Source organism: Convolutriloba macropyga, chromosome 15 (genome assembly GCF_964194025.1).
Source record: "Convolutriloba macropyga chromosome 15, txConMacr16.3, whole genome shotgun sequence".
NCBI lineage: Eukaryota > Metazoa > Xenacoelomorpha > Acoela > Convolutidae > Convolutriloba > Convolutriloba macropyga.
In genome coordinates this window covers 4,057,774-4,081,068 of record NC_134482.1, presented here as the reverse complement: position 1 = coordinate 4,081,068, position 23,295 = coordinate 4,057,774, and the positions used below count along the sequence as shown (strand labels likewise).

The 23,295-nt window shown below is 36.6% G+C and overlaps 1 protein-coding gene across 1 annotated transcript in view; it reads right to left on the bottom strand.

Annotated features, from left to right (window-relative positions):
- LOC142354418 (transmembrane protein 115-like) overlaps positions 1-23,295 on the bottom strand; it is a 341,897-nt gene that overhangs the window by 25,966 nt on the left and 292,636 nt on the right. The window contains exon 4 of the mRNA XM_075406702.1: positions 18,217-18,366. Within this exon, the coding sequence (XP_075262817.1) occupies positions 18,217-18,366 (150 nt within the window). The remainder of the gene's footprint in view (positions 1-18,216; positions 18,367-23,295) is intronic.

Below are 23,295 nucleotides of genomic sequence, written 5' to 3'. Positions count from 1 at the left end.
TAACCCTAGTTCAGCAATCAAGAAAAGGGATAGAGAGGATTGTTCCGATTTTTAGCAATAAAATGTTCCTAACTGTCTCCTCTATCGGTCAGCTCTCTCAGCGGGGTTCACTTGTGTGAGCAGAACTATCAACAGGCTTAATATCAGAATAGCAGCAATTTAGATCAAGCAAAAACTTGTAGTCGACAGTGAAAGAGTCACTCAAGTGAAATCGAAAAGGTTTGAAAAATTACATCAAAAGTTGTTCAAGAGCAGTTACCACCAAATGAGGGCAAAACAAGAACAAAATGTTACCGAAGCAAAGTACCAGGACGTAAAAGCCAAGCAGAAAAGAATAAACTTACACCGACGAACGCCCGACCTCCCGGATGAGTTATACCAGTGCGCTAAACGGGCTATTTACGGTCATCGCTTACGATTGGTTGTATTTTCGCAATAGAAAATTTCTGAACATGCACAATTCAAATCTCCTTAAAACTTGAAAAACTCGTCGCAGAAGTAAAAATCGAAAGACTGATTCATAAGAATCCGATCAATCACAAACCGCATAAAAAACCACATATAGTTACAATAACTGCTTCAAACTTCTAGAATACTCAAAAAAGCTCCCGTGTGTACAAATGCTTTTTACTACAGTTTAGAAAATCTGCTTTACCCGAAAAAGTAAACTAAAAACTTCTTCGAAAGAGCCGCTCTCCCGCTGAGCGACAAAATTTTTACATACATTTCTTTAAAAAACGCAGCATAAAGAGAGAATACCCTCTCTTCTCGTCAATTCGTTCAGCCAAACGACGTGAAAAGTTAGTTTTAAATACAGCAATAACTTTTAGATCCTGTATCAAATAAACAAAATCTTTTTATCGAAAAAATTTGCTCCTGCAATACTACTTATACAGTCGTAAAAATAGGGCCGTTATAACAGCCGGCTGAGAAGATGAGGGCGGCTATTAACAACAAACTCTTCTTCATATAAATTAACTTGTAATTTCAATGTTGTACAGAGTTGCGAGTATTACTTTGTGACGAAACTAATTCAACACATCATGGCTCAGTTGTGTATTACACTGCTGTGATAACTTTGGTTTCTAAGCTCTAGGTTGCTTACTAAAGAATTCGAGTTTAGTCGAAGATCAGCAATCAAGAATAGATAGAGAGGATTTTTTCCGTTTTTAGCAAAATGTTCCTAAACGTCTCTACTGCTGGTCAGCTTTCTCAGCAGGGTTCACTTGTCTTAGCAGAAAAAGCAACAGACTTAATATCTGAATAGCAGCAATTTAGATCAAGCAAAAACTTGTAGTCGACCATGAAAGAGTCACTCAAGTGAAATCGAAAAGGTTTGAAAAATTACATCAAACGTTGTTCAAAAGCAATTACCAACAAATGAGGGCAAAACTAGAACAAAATGTTACCGAAGCAAAGTACCAGGACGTAAAAGCCAAGAAGAAAAGAATAAGCTTACACCGACGAACCCCCGACCTCCCGGATGAGTTATACCAGTGCGCTAAACGGGCTATTTACGGTCATCGCTTACGATTGGTTGTATTTTCGCAATAGAAAATTTCTGAACATGCACAATTCGGATAAAAAAGCCACACATACTAACAATAACTGCTTCAATATTCTAGAATACTCAAAAATGCTCCGGTGTGTACAAATACTTTTTACTACAGTTAGAAAAACCGCTTTACCCGAAAAAAATTAAAAACTTCTTAGAAAGAGCCGCTCTCCCGCTGAGCGACAAAATTTTTACATACTTTTCTTTAAAAAACGCAGCATAAAGATAATGCCCTCTCTTCTCGTCAATTCGTTCAGCCATTCGACCTGAAAAATTAGTTTTACATGCAGCAACAACTTTTAGATGCTGTATCAAATAAACAAAATTTTTTGATCAAAAAATTTGCTCCTGCAAAACTCCTTTTACAGTCGTAAAAATAGGCCCCTTATAATAGCCGGCTGAGAAGATGAGGGCAGCGATTAAAAACAAACTACTTCATAAAAACTAAATTGTAACTTAAATGTTTTACAGAGTTGCGAGTATTAATTTGTGACGAAACTAATTCAACACCTCATGGTTGGCTCTGTTGTGTATTACACTACTGGTTTCTAAACTCTAGATGGCTTAAAGAATTCGAGTTTAGTCCAAGATCAGCAACCAAGAAAAGATAGAGGATTGTTCCGTTTTTAGCAATGAAATGTTCCCAACATTCTCCTTTATTGGTGAGCTCTCTCAGGAGGGTTCACTTATGTGAGCAGAACTAGCAACAAACTTAATCTGAATCGCAGCAATTTAGATCAAGCAAAAACTTGTGGTCGACCGTGAAAGAGTCGCTCAAGTAAAATCGAAAAGGTTTGAAAAATCATTTCAAACGTTGTTCGAGAGCAATTACCACCAAATGGGGGAAAAACTAGGAACAAAATTTTAGGGAAGCAAAGTACCAGGACGTAAAAGACAAGACGAAAAGACTGAACTTAAACCGACTATGCCCAGACCTCACGGATGAGATTCTGCGACATTATACCAGTCCGCTAAACGGGCTATTTACAATCATCGCTGACAATGGGTTGTATTTTTGCAATAGAATATTTCTGAAAATGCACAACTCAAATCCCTTTAAAAAACATGAAAAAGTTGTCGCAAAAGTGAAATCGAAAGCCTGATTCATAAGAATCCGATCAATCACAAACAGCGCATAAAAAACCACATAGTTACAATAACTGCTTCAAACTTTTAGAATACTCAAAAACGCTCCCATGTGTACAATTACTTGTTACTAGTTTAGAAAAATTGCTTTATCCGAAAAAAACAGTGAAAACTTCTTCGAAAGAGCCTCTCTCCCGCTGAGCGACAAATATTTTTTACACATACCTTTCTTAAAAAACGCAGCATGAAGAAAGAGAATACACGCTCTTCTCGTCAATTCGTTCAGAAAATCAACGTGAAAATTTAGTTTTAAATGCAGCAATAACTTTTAGATCCTGTATCAAATAAACAAAATCTTTTGATCGAAAAAATTTGCTACTGCAGAACTCCTTTTACAGTCGTAAAAATAGACCCGTTATAACAGCCGGCTGAGAAGATGACGGCGGCTATTAAAAACAAACTCTACTTCATAAAAACTAAATTGTAACTTAAATGTTTTACAGAGTTGCGAGTATTAATTTGTGACGAAACTAATTCAACACCTCATGGCTGGCTCTGTTGTAAATTACACTGCTGTGGTGGACTTTGGTTTCTAAACTCTAGGTGGCGTACTAAAGAATTCGAGTTTAGTCCAAGATCAGCAATCAAGAAAAGAAAGAGGATTGTTCCGTTTTTTAGCAATAAAATGCTTCCAACACTCTCCTCTCTTGGTCAGCTCTCTCAGCAGGGTTCACTTGTGTGAGCAGAACTAGCAACAGATTTAATATCTGAATCGCAGCAATTTAGATCAAGCAAACACTTGTAGTCGACCGTGAAAGAGTCGCTCAAGTAAAATCGAAAAGGTTTGAAAAATTATTTCAAACGTTGTTCGAGAGCAATTACCACCAAATGGGGGAAAAACTAGGAACAAAATTTTAGGGAAGCAAAGTACCAGGACGTAAAAGACAAGACGAAAAGACTAAACTTAAGCCGACTAAACCCAGACCTCACGGATGAGATTCGGCGACATTATACCAGTCCGCTAAACGGGCTATTTACAATCATCGCTGACAATGGGTTGTATTTTTGCAATAGAACATTACTGAAAATGCACAATTCAAATCCCTTTAAAAAACATGAAAAAGTCTTCGCAAAAGTGAAATCGAAAGCCTGATTCATAAGAATCCGATCAATCACAAACAGCGCATAAAAAACCACATAGTCACAATAACTGCTTCAAACTTCTAGAATACTCAAAAATGCTCCCGTGTGTACAATTACTTAATACTAGTTTAGAAAAATTGCTATAACCGAAAAAAAAACAGTAAAAACTTCTTCGAAAGAGCCTCTTTCAGCGAGAAATTTTTTTACACATACTTTTCTTAAAAAACTTAGCATGAAGAAAGAGAATACACGCTCTTCTCGTCAATTCGTTCAGACAATCGACGTGAAAATTTAGTTTTAAATGCAGCAATAACTTTTAGATGCTGTATCAAATAAACAAAATCTTTTGATCGAAAAAATTTGCTACTGCAAAACTCCTTTTACAGTCGTAAAAATAGACCCGTTATAACAGCCGGCTGAGAAGATGAGGGCGGCTATTAAAAACAAACTCTACTTCATAAAAACTAAATTGTAACTTAAATGTTTTACAGAGTTGCGAGTATTAATTTGTGACGAAACTAATTCAACACCTCATGGCTGGCTCTGTTGTAAATTACACTGCTGTGGTGGACTTTGGTTTCTAAACTCTAGGTGGCGTACTAAAGAATTCGAGTTTAGTCCAAGATCAGCAATCAAGAAAAGAAAGACGATTGTTCCGTTTCTTAGCAATAAAATGCTTCCAACACTCTCCTCTCTTGGTCAGCTCTCTCAGCAGGGTTCACTTGTGTGAGCAGAACTAGCAACAGACTTAATATCTGAATCGCAGCAATTTAGATCAAGCAAACACTTGTAGTCGACCGTGAAAGAGTCGCTCAAGTAAAATCGAAAAGGTTTGAAAAATTACTTCGTTGTTCGAGAGCAATTACCACCAAATGGGGGCAAAACTAGGAACAAAATTTTAGCGAAGCAAAGTAACAGGACGTAAAACACAAGACGAAAAGACTAAACTTGAACCGACTATACTCAGACCTCACGGATGAGATTCGGCGACATTATACCAGTCCGCTAAACGGGCTATATACAATCATCGCTTACAATGGGTTGTATCTTTGCAATAGAATATTTCTGAATATGAGCAATTCAAATCCCTTTAAAAAAACATGATAAAATCGTCGAACATGAAATCGAAAGCCTGATTCATAAGAATCCGATCAATCACAAACAGCGCATAAAAAACCACATATAGTTACAATAACTGCTTCAAAGTTCTAGAATATTCAAAAAAGCGCCCGTGTGTACAATTACTTGTTACTAGTTTAGAAAAACTGCTTCAACCAAAAAAGTACAGTAAAAACTTCTTCGAAAGAGCCTCTCTCCCGCTGAGCGACAATTTTTTTTCACATACTTTTCTTAAAAAACGCAGCATGAACAAAGAGAATACACGCTCTCCTCGTCAATTCGTTCAGACAATCGACGTGAAAATTTAGTTTTAAATGCAGCAATAACTTTTAGATCCTGTATCAAATAAACAAAATCTTTTGATCGAAAAAATTTGCTACTGCAAAACTCCTTTTACAGTCGTAAAAATAGACCCGTTATAACAGCCGGCTGAGAAGATGAGGGCGGCTATTAAAAACAAACTCTACTTCATAAAAAGTAAATTGTAACTTAAATGTTTTACAGAGTTGCGAGTATTAATTTGTGATGAAACTAATTCAACACCTCATGGCTGGCTCTGTTGTAAATTACACTGCTGTGGTGGACTTTGGTTTCTAAACTCTAGGTGGCGTACTAAAGAATTCGAGTTTAGTCCAAGATCAGCAATCAAGAAAAGAAAGACGATTGTTCCGTTTTTTAGCAATAAAATGCTTCCAACACTCTCCTCTCTTGGTCAGCTCTTTCAGCAGGGTTCACTTGTGTGAGCAGAACTAGCAACAGACTTAATATCTGAATCGCAGCAATTTAGATCAAGCAAACACTTGTAGTCGACCGTGAAAGAGTCGCTCAAGTAAAATCGAAAAGGTTTGAAAAATTACTTCGTTGTTCGAGAGCAATTACCACCAAATGGGGGCAAAACTAGGAACAAAATTTTAGCGAAGCAAAGTAACAGGACGTAAAAGACAAGACGAAAAGACTAAACTTGAACCGACTATACTCAGACCTCACGGATGAGATTCGGCGACATTATACCAGTCCGCTAAACGGGCTATATACAATCATCGCTTACAATGGGTTGTATCTTTGCAATAGAATATTTCTGAATATGAGCAATTCAAACCCCTTTAAAAAAACATGATAAAGTCGTCGAACATGAAATCGAAAGCCTGATTCATAAGAATCCGATCAATCACAAACAGCGCATAAAAAACCACATATAGTTACAATAACTGCTTCAAAGTTCTAGAATATTCAAAAAAGCGCCCGTGTGTACAATTACTTGTTACTAGTTTAGAAAAACTGCTTCAACCAAAAAAGTACAGTAAAAACTTCTTCGAAAGAGCCTCTCTCCCGCTGAGCGACAAATTTTTTTTCACATACTTTTCTTAAAAAACGCAGCATGAACAAAGAGAATACACGCTCTCCTCGTCAATTCGTTCAGACAATCGACGTGAAAATTTAGTTTTAAATGCAGCAATAACTTTTAGATCCTGTATCAAATAAACAAAATCTTTTGATCGAAAAAATTTGCTACTGCAAAACTCCTTTTACAGTCGTAAAAATAGACCCGTTATAACAGCCGGCTGAGAAGATGAGGGCGGCTATTAAAAACAAACTCTACTTCATAAAAAGTAAATTGTAACTTAAATGTTTTACAGAGTTGCGAGTATTAATTTGTGACGAAACTAATTCAACACCTCATGGCTGGGTCTGTTGTAAATTACACTGCTGTGGTGGACTTTGGTTTCTTAACTCTAGGTGGCGTACTAAAGAATTCGAGTTTAGTCCAAGATCAGCAAACAAGAAAAGAAAGAGGATTGTTCCGTTTTTTAGCAAAAAAATGCTTCCAACACTCTCCTCTCTTGGTCAGCTCTCTCAGCAGGGTTCACTTGTGTGAGCAGAACTAGCAACAGACTTAATATCTGAATCGCAGCAATTTAGATCAAGCAAACACTTGTAGTCGACCGTGAAAGAGTCGCTCAAGTAAAATCGAAAAGGTTTGAAAAATTACTTCAAACGTTGTTCGAGAGCAATTACCACCAAATGGGGGCAAAACTAGGAACAAAATTTTAGCGAAGCAAAGTACCAGGACGTAAAAGACAAGACGAAAAGACTAAACTTGAATCGACTATACTCAGACCTCACGGATGAGATTTGGCGACATTATACCAGTCCGCTAAACGGGCTATATACAATCATCGCTTACAATGGGTTGTATCTTTGCAAAAGAATATTTCTGAATATGCACAATTCAAATCCCTTTAAAAAAACATGATAAAGTCGTCGAACATGAAATCGAAAGCCTGATTCATAAGAATCCGATCAATAACAAACAGCGCATAAAAAACCACATAGTTACAATAACTGCTTCAAACTTCTAGAATATTCAAAAAAGCGCCCGTGAGTACAATTACTTGTTACTAGTTTAGAAAAACTGCTTCAACCAAAAAAGTACAGTAAAAACTTCTTCGAAAGAGCCTCTCTCCCGCTGAGCGACAAATTTTTTTTCACATACTTTTCTTAAAAAACGCAGCATGAACAAAGAGAATACACGCTCTCCTCGTCAATTCGTTCAGACAATCGACGTGAAAATTTAGTTTTAAATACAGCAATAACTTTTAGATCCTGTATCAATTAAACAAAATCTTTTGATCGAAAAAATTTGCTACTGCAGTACTTCTTTTACAGTCGTAAAAATAGACCCGTTATAACAGCCGGCTGAGAAGATGAGGGCGGCTATTAAAAACAAACTACTTCATAAAAACTAAATTGCAACTTAAATGTTGTACAGAGTTGCGAGTATTAATTTGTGACGAAACTAATTCAACACCTCATGGCTCAGGTGTGTATTACACTGCTGTGATAACTTGGTTTCTAAGCTCTAGGTTGCTTACTAAACAATTCGAGTTTAGTCTAAGATCAGCAATCAAGAATAGATAGAGAGGATTTTTCCGTTTTTAGCAAAATGTTCCTAACCGTCTCTACTGCTGGTCAGCTCTCTCACCAGGGTTCACTTGTGCAAGCAGAAATAGCAACAAGCTTAATTTTTGAATAACAGCAATTCAAATCAAGCAAAATCTAGTTGTCAACTGTGAAAGAATTACTCAAACGAAATCGAAAGTTTTGAAAAATTATTTCAATCTTTGTTCAAGAGCAATTTCCATTAAATGAGGGCAAAACTAGGAACAAAACTTTACCGAATCAAAGTACAAGGACGTAAAAGCCAGAGGACAAGAATAACATTGAACTGACTTACCCCAGACCTCCCAGATGAGAGTCGGCGACATTATACCAGTGAGCTTAACGGGCTATTTACGGTCATCGCTAACATCGCTAAAAACTTCGAAAGATCCGCTCTCCCGCAGAGCAAAAATTTTTTTTACATATTCTTTTCTTAAAAAACGCAGCATGAGGAGAGAATACCCTCTCTCGTCAATTCCTTCAGCAATTCGACCAGAAAATTTAGTTTTGCATGCAGCAAAAGCTTTTAGATCCTGTATCAAATAAACTCCAAAATTTTTGATCGAAAATTGCTCCGGCAATACTCCTTTTCGAGTCGTCAAAACAGGTCCCCTATAATAGCCGGCTGAGATGAGCGCGGCTATTAACATTAAACTCTCCTTCATATAAATCATCTTGTTACTTAAATGTTGTACAGAGTTGCAAGTATTAATTTTTGACGAAACTAATTGCATGCAGCAAAAGCTTTTAGATCCTGTATCAAATAAACTCCAAAATTTTTGATCGAAAATTGCTCCGGCAATACTCCTTTTCGAGTCGTCAAAACAGGTCCCCTATAATAGCCGGCTGAGATGAGCGCGGCTATTAACATTAAACTCTCCTTCATATAAATCATCTTGTTACTTAAATGTTGTACAGAGTTGCAAGTATTAATTTTTGACGAAACTAATTCAACACCTCATGGCTCAGTTGTGTATTAAACTGCTGTGGTGGAATTTGCTTTCTAAACTCTAGGTTGCTAACTAAATAATTCGAGTTTAGACTAAGATCAGCAATCAAGAATAGATAGAGGATTTTTCCGTTTTTTTTAGCAAAATGTTCTTAACCGTCTCCTCTGTTGGTCAGCTCTCTCAGCAGGGTTAACCTGTGTTAGCAGAACTAGCAACAGGCTTAATTTCTGAATAGCAATTTAAATCAAGCAAAACCTAGTAGTCAGCCGTGAAAGAGTCACTCAACGGAAATCGAAAACTTTTGAATTACTTCAAACTTTGTTCAAGAGCAATTTCCAACAAATGAGGGCAAAACTAGGAACAAAATTTTAACGAATCAAAGTACCAGCACGTAAAAGCCAAGACGATAAGAATAACAATAAACCGACTGACCACAGAGGTAAATGGGCTATTTTCGGTCATCGCTTACAATCGGTTGTATTTTTGCAATAGAATATTTCTGAATACGCACACTTCAAATCACTGAGAGTCAAAAAGTCAAGCGTGAAAAATTCGCTGAAGAAGTGAAATCGAAAGAATGTTCCATAAGAATCCGATCAAGCACAAACTGCATAAAAAAGCCACACACGTTTACAATAACTGCTTCAAACTTCTATCATTCTCAAAAACGCAAAATGAAAAGTAAAAACGTGAGCAAAATTACGGCTCGTTAAAAAAAATTCTCTCAAATATTGGAATGAGAGAATTCAAACATCAAAAGCACCGAATAAACAAAAGCATACTGAAAAACTTCACACTTGAAGCTACTCTCTTTTCTGCTTCCGCTACTTACGACCTAACTTCTCCATCTTAAAACAATCTGCGCCCCAATGCAATCCAAATCTTTTCGATTGTAAAAAGCCACAACGAGACCAAAAATAGACTCGCTACGGCTTCGCGGCTAAATTTGTTAAAAAGCATAAATATTAGCAAAATCAAAATTAAATTATTTTGAGCCAATTTGCAACATTTTGCATTTTTTCCTCTACATAGATATTCTATTTCCAAATCTACCTTCAGCATTTTTTCTACTTGGTGGAAAACTAAACAAACAAGCGTAGAAGGCGTTTGCTCTCAAGCGATAAGCGGTGCAATTTAGAGGAGGAGGCGCGTGGTACCCTTGGAAAAGGTCAAAAATATGTTTGGCACAATCTAGAGCTTAATTACTTCAAAAATTAAACTTCCTGCAGTATTTTTCTGTTGTGGACGAATACGACTGTGCAATTGATTACTCTATTTTTTATCACTTGAGCCCTAATCAGTGCAATTAAATCAGATTTTTAAATTTTGCTGCAGTATAATTTTGAGTTACAAAGTTTTCATTTCTTCTGAAAAAAGTTCATCAGACCACTCTTTCCTTCTAATGATCACACCTTCCTGATTAATTACGGACACAAACCAGGCACTCGTCCAATTTGCCCTGCAAGAAATCCAATGCTAAAAATTTAATGTCAAATTCACTTTTCGAATTGTTCTTGATGTTATATGTCAACTCAACTTGTTACATTTTTCTGTTATATGTCAACGACTTTTCTGAAAAACTCGAAGGTGAAAATGATATTGTTTAATTTGAGGATGACACTAGTACTATATTCAAATTTGAAAGAAAAGAAAATATTCCACAAAACATTGAAAAAATATTAGAACAAACAGGCAAATACCTGACAGAGAATCAAGTCACTTTAAATGCCTATGAAACAGAGATGTTATTCTTAACAAATAATTCGGATCCAGAGTTTACTTTTAAAGGTAAAGTTATCAAACCAGCTCATGCTTGTTGTTATCTGGGTGTATAAATTGATTCAAACCTAACCTTTGAAAATCACTTGCACTCAGTTTTAATCAAAATGGCTGATGGAATTAGTTCTTTGTATCGTTAAGATATCAAATTCCTTTTAAAGTATAAATTTATGTTTTCAAGTCAGTTGTACTCTCACATCTTTCTTTCTCAGTGGAATATTACTCTTAAAAGCTTCACACTTGAAGCTACTCTCTTTTCTGCTCCCGCTACTTACGACCTAACTTCTCCATCTTAAAACAATCTGCGCCCCAATGCAATCCAAATCTTTTCGATTGTAAAAAGCCACAACGAGACCAAAAATAGACTCGCTACGGCTTCGCGGCTAAATTTGTTAAAAAGCATAAATATTAGCAAAATCAAAATTAAATTATTTTGAGCCAATTTGCAACATTTTGCATTTTTTCCTCTACATAGATATTCTATTTCCAAATCTACCTTCAGCATTTTTTCTACTTGGTGGAAAACTAAACAAACAAGCGTAGAAGGCGTTTGCTCTCAAGCGATAAGCGGTGCAATTTAGAGGAGGAGGCGCGTGGTACCCTTGGAAAAGGTCAAAAATATGTTTGGCACAATCTAGAGCTTAATTACTTCAAAAATTAAACTTCCTGCAGTATTTTTCTGTTGTGGACGAATACGACTGTGCAATTGATTACTCTATTTTTTATCACTTGAGCCCTAATCAGTGCAATTAAATCAGATTTTTAAATTTTGCTGCAGTATAATTTTGAGTTAAAGTTTTCATTTCTTCTGAAAAAAGTTCATCAGACCACTCTTTCCTTCTAATGATCACACCTTCCTGATTAATTACGGACACAAACCAGGCACTCGTCCAATTTGCCCTGCAAGAAATCCAATGCTAAAAATTTAATGTCAAATTCACTTTTCGAATTGTTCTTGATGTTATATGTCAACTCAACTTGTTACATTTTTCTGTTATATGTCAACGACTTTTCTGAAAAACTCGAAGGTGAAAATGATATTGTTTAATTTTAGGATGACACTAGTACTATATTCAAATTTGAAAGTAAAGAAAATATTCCACAAAACATTGAAAAAATATTAGAACAAACAGGCAAATACCTGACAGAGAATCAAGTCACTTTAAATGCCTATAAAACAGAGATGTTATTCTTTACAAATAATTTGGATCCAGAGTTTACTTTTAAAGGTGAAGTTATCAAACCAGCTCATGCTTGTTGTTATCTGGGTGTATAAATTGATTCAACCTAACCTTTGAAAATCACTTGCACTCAGTTTTAACCAAAATGGCTGATGCAATTAGTTCTTTGTATCGTTAAAATATCAAATTCCTTTAAAAGTAAAAATTTATGTTTTCAAGTCAGTTGTACTCTCACATCTTTCTTTATCAGTGGAATATTACTCTTAAAAGCGACGAACATACACCGCATAAATAGGCAAATTAACTGGGGAAAAAGTTTGTTATTTTCGACAAAAATTTGACCACTCCACTGCTCTTTCATTAAGGATCGTATCCTACCAGCCGAATTGCTTATCTCAAAGCTAGCTTAATGAAGCTACAAACAGATATAATACATTGGGAAAAATCCGAAAATTTTAAAATGTTTACTAGTCGCAATAACGCTAGACATAACAAGAGAACAACTTAAATTATTATAAAAAAGAGAACGAATACGAAGTGGAATAATAAATTTTTGATCTAGAAAAGCGTTCAAACAGGGAAAAATTGCCCTCTTCAATAGAACTTCTAACAGTAAAACTTGCTTTAAAAAATTTTAACTGAGTTTTTGCTGATCAGGGCAAGAAAGTACCTCTTAATAGAGGGAAAGGAGCCTTGAGATCCTATTTTTATCTATGAGAGCGAACAACAACAATTTTAAGAATGTTATATTAATACAATGCTGATTAATTTATTCAACATTTTAAAGAATGCAGATATCTAACATTTAGCGTTATATTCTGAATAACTTACATGTTTCAATTAAAGTTGATAATCATTTGTATCTGCTGTTTCCAGAAAGTTTTCGCTCGCCACTGTTTCTATTGATAATTTTTCAGTTAAGAGAGAACAACTTGAACGAATTATATACTGGGTCAAAAGGAAGCCAACTGGAGGCGTTAGGAATTCAGGATGAGTCCGGCTTGAAGGTTATTTTTAAATGCTAAAAACAATATCTAATAGCTGCTGGTTCTTCCTCTTTTGAGAGCTCCATATTCTCTCAGCTCACTATCCAACTCCTTTGACTCAAATTTGCCGTAAAGTTATACACTCGTTGACAAAATTAAACGCATGAAATGGAATATTACCTGAACATCCCAAAACATCATCTAACGAGAAAATATTTATATACTCAAACGAATGTAATCGCCAGCGTTGCCGATGTAATTTTTCTACCGAATTACAAGCTACAACAATGCGATGTCACTGGTGCGTGATTTTCGCAAATTTAATTCATTTTCAAATCCTCCCAAATTCAAAAGAGAAGTCAGAGAATATCTAAGCTAAGAAGAATTTTAAGTACAAAGCATACCTATATGGATGGACAGTGTTAGGGAGAAATCAAATTCAAGCCCCGTTAGGGACTAAGTAAGCTTGGTGAAACCAAATTTAGCAAAATTATGAATAATATTATATAAACGGCCTGTTTAAGCCATTTTAAATCAATTAATATAGGTGATTTCTTTTGATTTCTATGCCAATCGACGACATTCATCGGAAGTTTATAATATATTAATTCAGAAAAATTGACAGACCCACTCACAGAGAAAATCCAGATAGATGTTGCCCAATTTTTCGTAAGCAGCAGTAAGTTGAGTTCCGCGTGAAAACTGTTCAATATGATTATTTCAATTCCAATGAAAATTTTTCCATTAACTGATGGAGGCATGATCACGTTGAACAGATTTCAAGTGGAACTCAACTCACTTCTGCTTACGAAAAATTGGGCAACTTCTATCAAGATTTTCTCCGTACGTGGGTCTGTCAGTTTTTCTGAATTGTGGAACTTCCGATGAATATGTATCGATTGGCATAGAAATCAAAAGCCGCCACCAATATTATGTAGACTAAAAATGGCTTCAAAAAAGGCATTTCACAAGGAAAAATTGCATTTTATGCGATCACTTTTGTCAACGAGTGTATTGGAGAAATCGTCGACTAAGAAAATCGCGAATGAATTACTAGCTTCGATCAGTAACACCTTTGTTTATAAGGTTTACCTGATTACTCGTCAACAATTTAAGCTTTTATCTGATGAAGTTGGGAGCACGATGCCCATTCAACGTGAAACATTGACACCAACGCTGAAAAGAATTTCAATGCTTGAACTCAAGCCTTTAAACTGTATGAACACAATTGAGTTGTGTGAAAATATGATATGTTCCTCAAATTTAATATGTTCCTTTTATCGTTCCCGTTTTTGTTAGCTATAATACTACTTTATAGCAACAGACCTTTGAAGACTTTGGTTGCTGGATGTTACAATTGGTGACTGCCTGTCGCCTTCATATACCGTCCAGTTCCCTTTCCGCTTAACTTTTAACTTTCAAACTAAAATTTTCTGTCAGTTCCTTTTCACTCTTTCATAGTTCACAACACATGGGTTGGGATTGTAGTAGTAGTTCAGGCTTTATTGTCTTCCCAGGGGTGTTTCGAGGCGACATTGTTTTCGTTTCCAACTTCAATTTGATTTTCGTTGGTGAATTGCTCAGCCCACATTTATATAAGATTCACCAGGTGCACTTATTGAGGTCATAACTTGTTTGAAATAAATTCCAATGTGACTCACAGTTCTACTGCCTGATATGTTAAATTGAAATGAACTTTGGTGGTTCTGTGCAGTAAGTTCTCGTCTGTCCTCTTTGGATGACATTCCACGTTAAATTTGACGTCAAAACTATTGTCGAGTAATAATGATAAAAAGCAGTTGTTGTTCTAGATTTACAGCCGATGGCTGATGGGAGTCTTTCCCTGCGAGTCGTTTAAAATATGTTCCAGTTATTTCTGCACGTATGGCAATCGCAGGCTAGTTGCCACGTGCAGGTGTTATCTCTTGAAAAACATTTGTTGACGAAATTCTACATCACGTTCAGGATTCCGTTTTTCAGGCCTTCCGTTTTCAGGAAGTCGATATCCGAGTTGCTTTTGTTGACAGTTTTCGTGGTTTTGAAGATGAACTCACTTCTGGCTTTTTCGAGTCTCACTTTCCTCATAATGAACATTTCAGAGCTTCGTCCTCTAGACTCAGTCAGATTAGGAAATTCGATTCGGTCAGGTTTTTCGCGAAAGATATTCGAAAACGTGAGAACGTAGTTCAGCTGTATATACATTGGAAGCGGTAGTATATTCAGTAGCCGCAGGCTTGTCAGGTACTGTCCTTCAGCTTGGCCGGTTATCCACTTGACAGCTCTTCTTTGAAACTTCTCGATCTTTTGAAGGTCAGTTTTCGTCAATTGGACACAATTCATTCCGTAGAGGAGCACCGGCAAAACGAGTGATTTATACAGCCCCAGTTAAATGAACGTCTTAATTTCGAAGGCCACATTTCTCCTTATTGCGTACAGAACTCTGTGATGACCAAGACAAAATGCTGCACACTGTGATCCCCAGATCCCTTATTTCATATGGAGAGTTAAGTTTCTCCACCCAGGAGATGGTCGACTTGGCTTTCACGAAAGATGATTTGGGCACATTTCTCAACTGCTGGTTCCATTTTGTTGGTTTTCACCCATCGTTTGGCAGCCAGTATTTCCTCCTGCACTTCTTCGGGGGTTTTCGCAATCGCTAGGACTTTAAGGTCGTCAGCAAAGATGAATGGGCTGCTGAATTTGAGCACTTCGGGTAGATCGTTAATGAAGATGCAGAATAACAAGGTTCCAAGAAGTGAACCCTGTGGTACTCCACGTGTGACATTTAGTGTTTTCGAGGTGGCAGTTTCCAATCGCACGTTTTGTTTCCTGTCCTTTAAGTAATCGTATAGGAGTTCGAGGAAGCAGCCTCTGACTACCATTTCTGCCACTTTCTTCAGCAGTTCAAAATGTGGAACTCTGTCGAACGCTTTACAGAAGTCCGAGTAGAATGCCATGATTTCATCGTGCAAGTTTATGTCAACTGCCTCGTAGATTCTTTTCAGGAACGAAATCATGTTCGTTAGTACTGATCTCCTTCGAACAAAACAATGTTGGTATTCTGACAGGTAGTCCACAAAATACCCGTATAGTGCTCTGTACATTAGCTTCCTATTACTTTACTGTCGATGTTCAATACGGCGACAGGGCAGTAATTTTCCATCATCCTCTTGTCTCCTTGTAGATTGGAGATATAGCTGCCACTTCCCAAAGCTTTGGGATTTTTCGAAGCCTTTAAATGTTCTTTAGCAGTTTGTGGAGGCAATTACTCATGTGGAAGGCTGTTTTGTGGAATAAGATTGAAGGGTATCCGTTGGGTCCTCTTAATTTTTTTTGTTATCAAGAGTGACAAAGATGTCGAGGATTTTAGTTTGCGAAATGCTGAAGTTCGTCCGCTTAGGGTTTTTCACATTTGATATCTGAGCGGTTGAACTAAACTTTCAGAGAGTAAACGGATTGAAAGAGGTCGTCCACGAAGTCAAACTTTTTTTGGAGGCTGACAGATGCAACTCCGTTTCTCGTCATCACTTTGGGGAGGAAAGTGGATTTACTCAGACTTTTCAGATGCTTGAAGATCAGGTTTGTATCTCTAGTCGACATCACTTTTTCCTGGTTCATCACTCTATCGTACTCTGCAGCTTCAGTGACCAAGTTTTGCATCTTGGTTACCAGGTTTCTTCTGTAGCTAGTTGGCTTCAGTTCTAGCTGTCGTTTTTGTGTCTTCAGTCTTTTCATAAGATTCGAAGTACGGAGGGTGATCCATGGTGGTAGTGACTGACAATGTCTTGCCCTCCTGGGTACGTGAATTGCGATTATTTTTTCCAAGTATTCATAGAATTGGTTGCACATATTGTCGATGGTTGAGTAACAGACTGCTTCAAACTCAGCTTGCTCCATGGTTAGATTTACTTCCGAGTAGTCTGCGCTACCAAAACTTCGAAAGTTGTCGATGGGAGGTTTGATTTCCTGGTTTGGGATTTCCAGTAAGACAGATTGCATCATGCTCGGAGCAATTATATGTAAATCGTGCATTTCCACTCAGGTTTAGGGGCAACAGTATTAGAGCTATTAGTATTTCTTTGCAGTTGCCGTTACTCCAATTAAGTATTCATGAAGTGGCTCTCTGTTGTAGCTTTTCAAATCTCTCTATGTGCTCTATCTTTTTAGCAGTAATGCATGAGTGAATATGCTTATCCTTATTAAGAGCGATGCATGATTGTATGAGTAAGACATAGGCAGTGTAGGCACTCAAAATATTTTTTAAATATAAAGCGCTGTCGGTCATGCTTCGTTTTAATTGGTAAAAGGCTTTGGTTGCTTTCAAAAGAGAGAAGTTAACATTTTGATGCGTTTAGTATCAGGTGCTTTTGATCGCATCAGCTTTCGATTCTTCCACGCTCTTTTTTAAGTCCTCCTGATTTACATTTATCAATTTGAAGTTGTGTGTGAAACCAAACTGTCAAGGGAGTTTCTGGAGGAAGGTCACTTATGAAGATAAGAGCGGCGGCTTAAGATTGAACCTCTTTATGTACTGGCGCGATTTGACTTACTATCCAGAGTTCCGGTAAAATTCGTTTGACCAGGATTGTATGGCACCATAAAAGAAGAGATTTGCTCAAAGTTTTGGCGCAATTTCAGAGGATAATATTTCCTAGGTTCGGGGCCTGTTGATTTCTCCAGGTCTTGGTTTTGTGAGAGCTCTTGAATTTCTAGGCGTGATGTTTTTTTTTTACTTTTTGTAGGACATTTCAGGGGGTTCATTACTGTTATACACATTTTTATTACTATTATTATCAATATTATAGATTTAGGCACCATTTAAATACTCAAAAGTGCTTCAATATAAAAAAGAAGAACACTTTTGAAGAACGAGTTGAAAAAAAGCAGCTTTTTCGCTGTCACTACTGGCTTTTACATTTTCAAATGTCCAGTCGTTCCGCTTTTCCAGCTGGTGGAGGGTGAAGTGGAGCGGTGTGTTGGTGGGGAGCGAAGCTTTTAGAACCGCCCTGCAAACCATGAATTAAAGTTTCCTCAACACAGTTTCGGTGAATTGCATACCTAAAGACATCACTCGGGCTTAAGGCTCTATAAAACGCGGTTCAGCCACTTAAACAGGTAAAGTCCTCCGGGCTTTACCTGTTTCACCCATTTTTGAGAACAAAAAGATCAGACAAAAATTCACTCTAGCGAAAAATTGCATTAAAAAGACCGCAGGACTAATATAATTGCCCTGAACTTCATATGGGAGCAATTAAACAAATAATTGGAATCGAAATCCAATTCTTTTTGATTATTTAACTGACGACAAAATTTTTCCATTTTTGGGTAATGGTGCGCTCATTGAAACCATATACATCAAGGACTATCACTTTGTTAAAACTTCGCGTGTCACGCAGTTTTTGACAAGTCGCAAAATCTAGTTACAAGATGATTTCAGTACCAACCAGAAGAGTAAGCCCTGGGCATGCTTCACTTACTTGCGACAGCAGGTTGTGCGACTTCTGGGAAGAAAGAAGCAAATGTGAATCCATCGGAAAGGTCGCCTCTAATTGTGGTGTGCAGCTGATAGAATCGCAAATATATCCAGCTTACAAGCATGCCATTTGTGAACAGGAGTAGAGTAGGTACTAAAACATTGCCAAGATGAATCAATTATCATTGTAAGAAGTGATCTGGAGCTTACCATTTATGTAAACTAAAGATGGTCTTGTTTTACAATTTACATAGGTAAATATAGTTTGTAGGTAGTTACATAGGTAGTTACATAGGTATTTCAATGTAATGTTTATTGATTTGGTCTCGTTCCAGGAGTAATACCGATATATAGTGTGCTAGATGGTCTCTTTGGATTGTTATAGGTGTCAGATGTTTAGTTTCTTTAAACTTATTTCAGGTTTATTATTATTTCGTTTACTAGTTCTTTAATTTTGTCTTTGCAATAGCGTGCTATTTCAAATGGTGTTAACGTGTCACGCCCCTATTTCGTGCCTCAGTTACGTGATGTTTTTCCTATGAATATCCATAAAGAGTGCTATAATTTAATTCATATTCAGACAGAACTCAAGGCCATATCTAGGCAGTATTTCCATCTAGGCCTGTAACCTCTTATTTGTTTAGGTTTATGAAAAACAACCGCAGATTGACAGTTTACAGATAAACGTATAAAGTAACTAAAAGCCTCAAAATTTACCTTTTAAGTTCCCTGACAATGAATTCATATAATTGTTAAATAACTTCATGAGAAACTATGTACTTCATGAGAAACGATGAAGTAGGTACTAATACTGAAATTGTATACGTACTTAACAAACATCAAAAGACGTACAAAAAGCCGGAAAAATCCCATCTTGAAGATCAGTAAAAATTTGCGAAGGACCAATACTACTTGAGGTACAACTCAGCGGAACCCACGATCACCAGAACACCGGAGAACCAGCCTGACAACCAGTTGATAATAATCTCTTGAAAGTTCACAAAAACTTATAAACTTGTTGAAAATTATTAATAAATCTCGTTAGAATAATTAAAGATTGAACTGGAAAATCTTAACATTAAGTTATAACCGGCTTCAATAGAGCTAAAATAATTCCGTAAAAAGCTGTTAAAATACAAAGCAACAAAAGGATATCACGCATCTGAGCCGCTCAATAAAAGACTAAAACTAGCTGACTTTATTCGAAATATATCCGCTAAAAACCGCACTATGAAACATCCAGAATAAGTCCTTGTACAATGACAATTATTCAAGTTAATTAATCTAATTATTGACCTCTAGTACACCGAGAGAATAACTCTAAAAATTAGTGCGTAACAAGGTGACAGGAGTTAACTGTTTCCCAGTATAACGCACCGAAATTCCGATTAATTGCTTGATAAGTTTCATTACTTCTTCCTTCACTTGACTCTTTTCTTAATTTCTTCACTTCATTACCCCAAAAATCTTCAACCAGTATCATTACTTCTTACACGCTATGCCGACATTAAAAGTTACCGAGCAGCCTTATATTCATTTCGAATTAATGTTATAAATGCAATCCCAACCTTGCTTAATAAACACCTTCGAATCTCTTTAGTACCTCGTAAATCTTTGATCAAGATCCTTGATTCAGTCCATGATAGCCAAAAGAACGCCCCAAATCGTCTAACTTTGGCAATACCTATGACTGGCATACTTTCGTATTACGATGCGAAACTTGTACAAGAGATATCAACAGAAGACTGACTTTACTGACAATAGCCATTCCTCTTGCCTCTAGCCAGACAGTGTTCGAAGTCTACCGTGCAAATGTAACCCCTATACCCCAGAAGGACTCTGTTGACGCCTTTCAATGGGTAACTGAAGGAGAATACCTAGCGATCTCAGAAGAACAAATGGAAACAACTGTACTGACGAAGTCTTAGTATGATAACTGTCTTGGATCGCCCCGATACCGAATCTGTCACGAGACAATGGAAACCCACCTTGGATCCGCCTCGTGTCTAGCAACCCTCAAGTATCATCATGCAGTTAGAACATTGAAAGTATGTGACATAGAGAAGGCTGTGTTAACCAACCCAGAACGAGCACAAAACCTTGGATACGGAATTTGGCTTCTCACATCAGCTTCAAGTGATTTTACCCTTCGTGAGATTGGTTTGGACAAAAACGGACGACAAACCAACATTCCTCATAAAGGTTGTAACATCTGTTTAACCACATTAAAATGTGGACATACCATGTTTAGCGAACACAATAAAATTAGAGCTTATTTACAAAGTTGTCAGTACTTTCCAGCAAAGAATTAACGCAAAATTGCCTGACTCATTTGCACAATTAATTGATTCAGAACCCAACATTGACCAACTACCAGATTAAGAAACTAACACTGAGCCTTGATTTATCGAAGAAAGTCAAAACTGAATTCATTTATTCTATTAAAAATTTATCATCAACAGATTGACTCCACGTAATAGCAAAGCCAATTACCACTGAAATGAAGTCATTCAAGCCAGCACTAACTGATAAACTCGAGTCTTACGTACCAATCAAGCTTTCTCTCTCACTAACGACCCTTGTTTTTATCGGAATTTATCCTTACATTCTCTTCATGTATTTATATCATTAAGTAGCTTTTGTATGACGAATGGTGCCAAACTTCATCAAGTTAAACGGAACAAATGTACTACTTAACCCGGTAGTGTCAGTGCCAAAACGCCTCAAAGCAGACGTAGAAGCCAACCTTACGAAACAAAACAAGAAGCCTCCAAAAGTCATGGAAATCACCAGAAGACATGGAAACACTAAAATGACAACACAGACGTAACTCCATGCCTGCGACATCAACAATGTCACTCAGTAATTGAACGCTTTGATGCACAAGCTGAACAAGACCACGGAGCTTCAGCCCGAGAGAAAAGTATGCTTTAAGTTCTTGAAAGTCTGAAAAAGTTCGGAAAGTATTATCCTTATATCTAATTAATTCCCAGTTTACTTATTAAGTTCTATTAACCAGAGCTAAAATCCATGAAATTAACCAGTGCTTTAAACCATTCATTGAACCAGTACGCTTATGTTATTCCATTCAAGTTTAGAGCCTTCATTCAGTACCATTAACTTTGATTAACACAGTGCTAATTCAATTTTCTCATCTCTCAGCCTTAACTCTAACTTGTTCTAACTCTTCATTCTGAATAAGCCTAAACTAACCTCTTTAATGTTCCTTAACAGCCTTTAATCTTGTCTTAACTTTGTACATCTTTAAGTTCAGACAAATTAAAATAAAGGGGAATATGAACAAAGTTAGGCCAAGATAAAATGCTGTTAAGGAACGTTAAAGAGGTTAAGAGTTAGAACATAAGTCAGAGTTAAGGCTGAGAGAAGAGAGAATTGAATTAGCACTGTGATAATAAAAGGTAATGGTACTGAATGAAGGCTCTAAACTTGGATAGAATAACATGAGTGTACTGGTTGAATGAATGTTTTAAAGCACTGGTTAGTTTCATGGATTTTACCACTGGTTTCACTAGAACTTTATTTACTTTAAATTTTTCAATTGTCTTTAACTTTAACGCTTTTGTTCCAACTTCTTTTCTATGAAAACGAAAACGTAAATTGGGTGGTTCCAACAAAAACGTGTATATTCTTATATTCGTGCTGATTATATATTTTTATAGAAAAATTGTAAAACCCAGTTCCTTCTTAAAAATTTCATGGAAAGTCCGCTAGTGTCATGCGCCTATTTCGTGCCTCATAGTTACGTAATGTTTCTACAAAGAGTGCTATAATTTAGTTCTTATTCAGATAGATCTCAAGGCCATATCTAGCCAGTATTTCAATCAGTTGATAATAATCTCTTGAAACTTCACAAAAATTAACTTCTTGTTGAAATTTATTGATAAATCTCGTTAGAATAATTAAAGATTGAACTGGAAAATCTTTATAAAACACTAAGTTATAACCGGCTTCAATAGAAATAAAATAACTCCGTAAAGCTATTAAAATACAAGGCAACAAGTGGATATATCACGCATCTGAGCCGCTCAATAAAAGACTAATACTGGCTAACTTTATTCAAAATATATCCACTAAAAACCACACTATGAAACAACCAGAATAACTCCTTGTACAATGAAAATTATTCAAGTTGATTACTCCAATTATTGATCTCTACAACACCGAGAGAAAAACTAAAAGTTAGTGCGTAACATAATGCTATCTCGTTTTCCATTTTCAATTGGTTTAATCATTTGGTTACAAAATATTTATTGTTTATTGACTTTTGTTTTTCTGTTACAATCAACACTGGTCGCATCAGATAAAACAAGATCTGATGCTTGACTTAAATGTAAACTAAAAGACCTTATGGCGTCTCAAGAAGTATTATTACTAATATCTTGAGGCTTACCTGACTAATGCAAAGAAAAAGGTAAATTAAGAAACGCCACTCCCAACAAGGTGAATATTGACTGATCCGGTGCCCTCCCAGCACTACGTCTTCATAAAACATTTTCCATTGTTTAAATCTATAAAAAATGATATAAACATCAGCTGAGAAAGTAAAACAAAAGACAGACAGCACAAAACAAACCATTATGACTAAAGTAGAAGAGTAAAACTAACAGCCTCCCTTCTTCAACCTCAGCTCCCATCGAAGCATCAACAATTTCGCACAGCCTAAGCGTCCTTGGCCCACGAATGCAGAAGGAAATCGTCAGGAGAGCAAAGCCGATTTTTGTCCTTAGATATGATATGATATATCAGTGTAGCTGTCCCCTTTTCGAGCAGAGAGCTTTGATGCCAGTTGTTTCAACGCTTTTGAAGCTGATGGGACAGCTCAAACAGTGCATCCGAAGACAAGCGGACAAAATGTTGCTCTCTCAACCTCAGTTATTCTTTGTTCATATTTGTTCTTTTTGATAGATTCATGGTACTTGTAAGCTTCGCTACTGCTTTCAGGACAACTTTTTGCCTGCGGGTTGAAAATTTTCACGTCAAAATAGGTTTTGTAAAACCTCGATTCCCAAAGTACGTTGGCCTTGATATCTAATCTTGCATCATCATCAGTTGTTGATTTAAG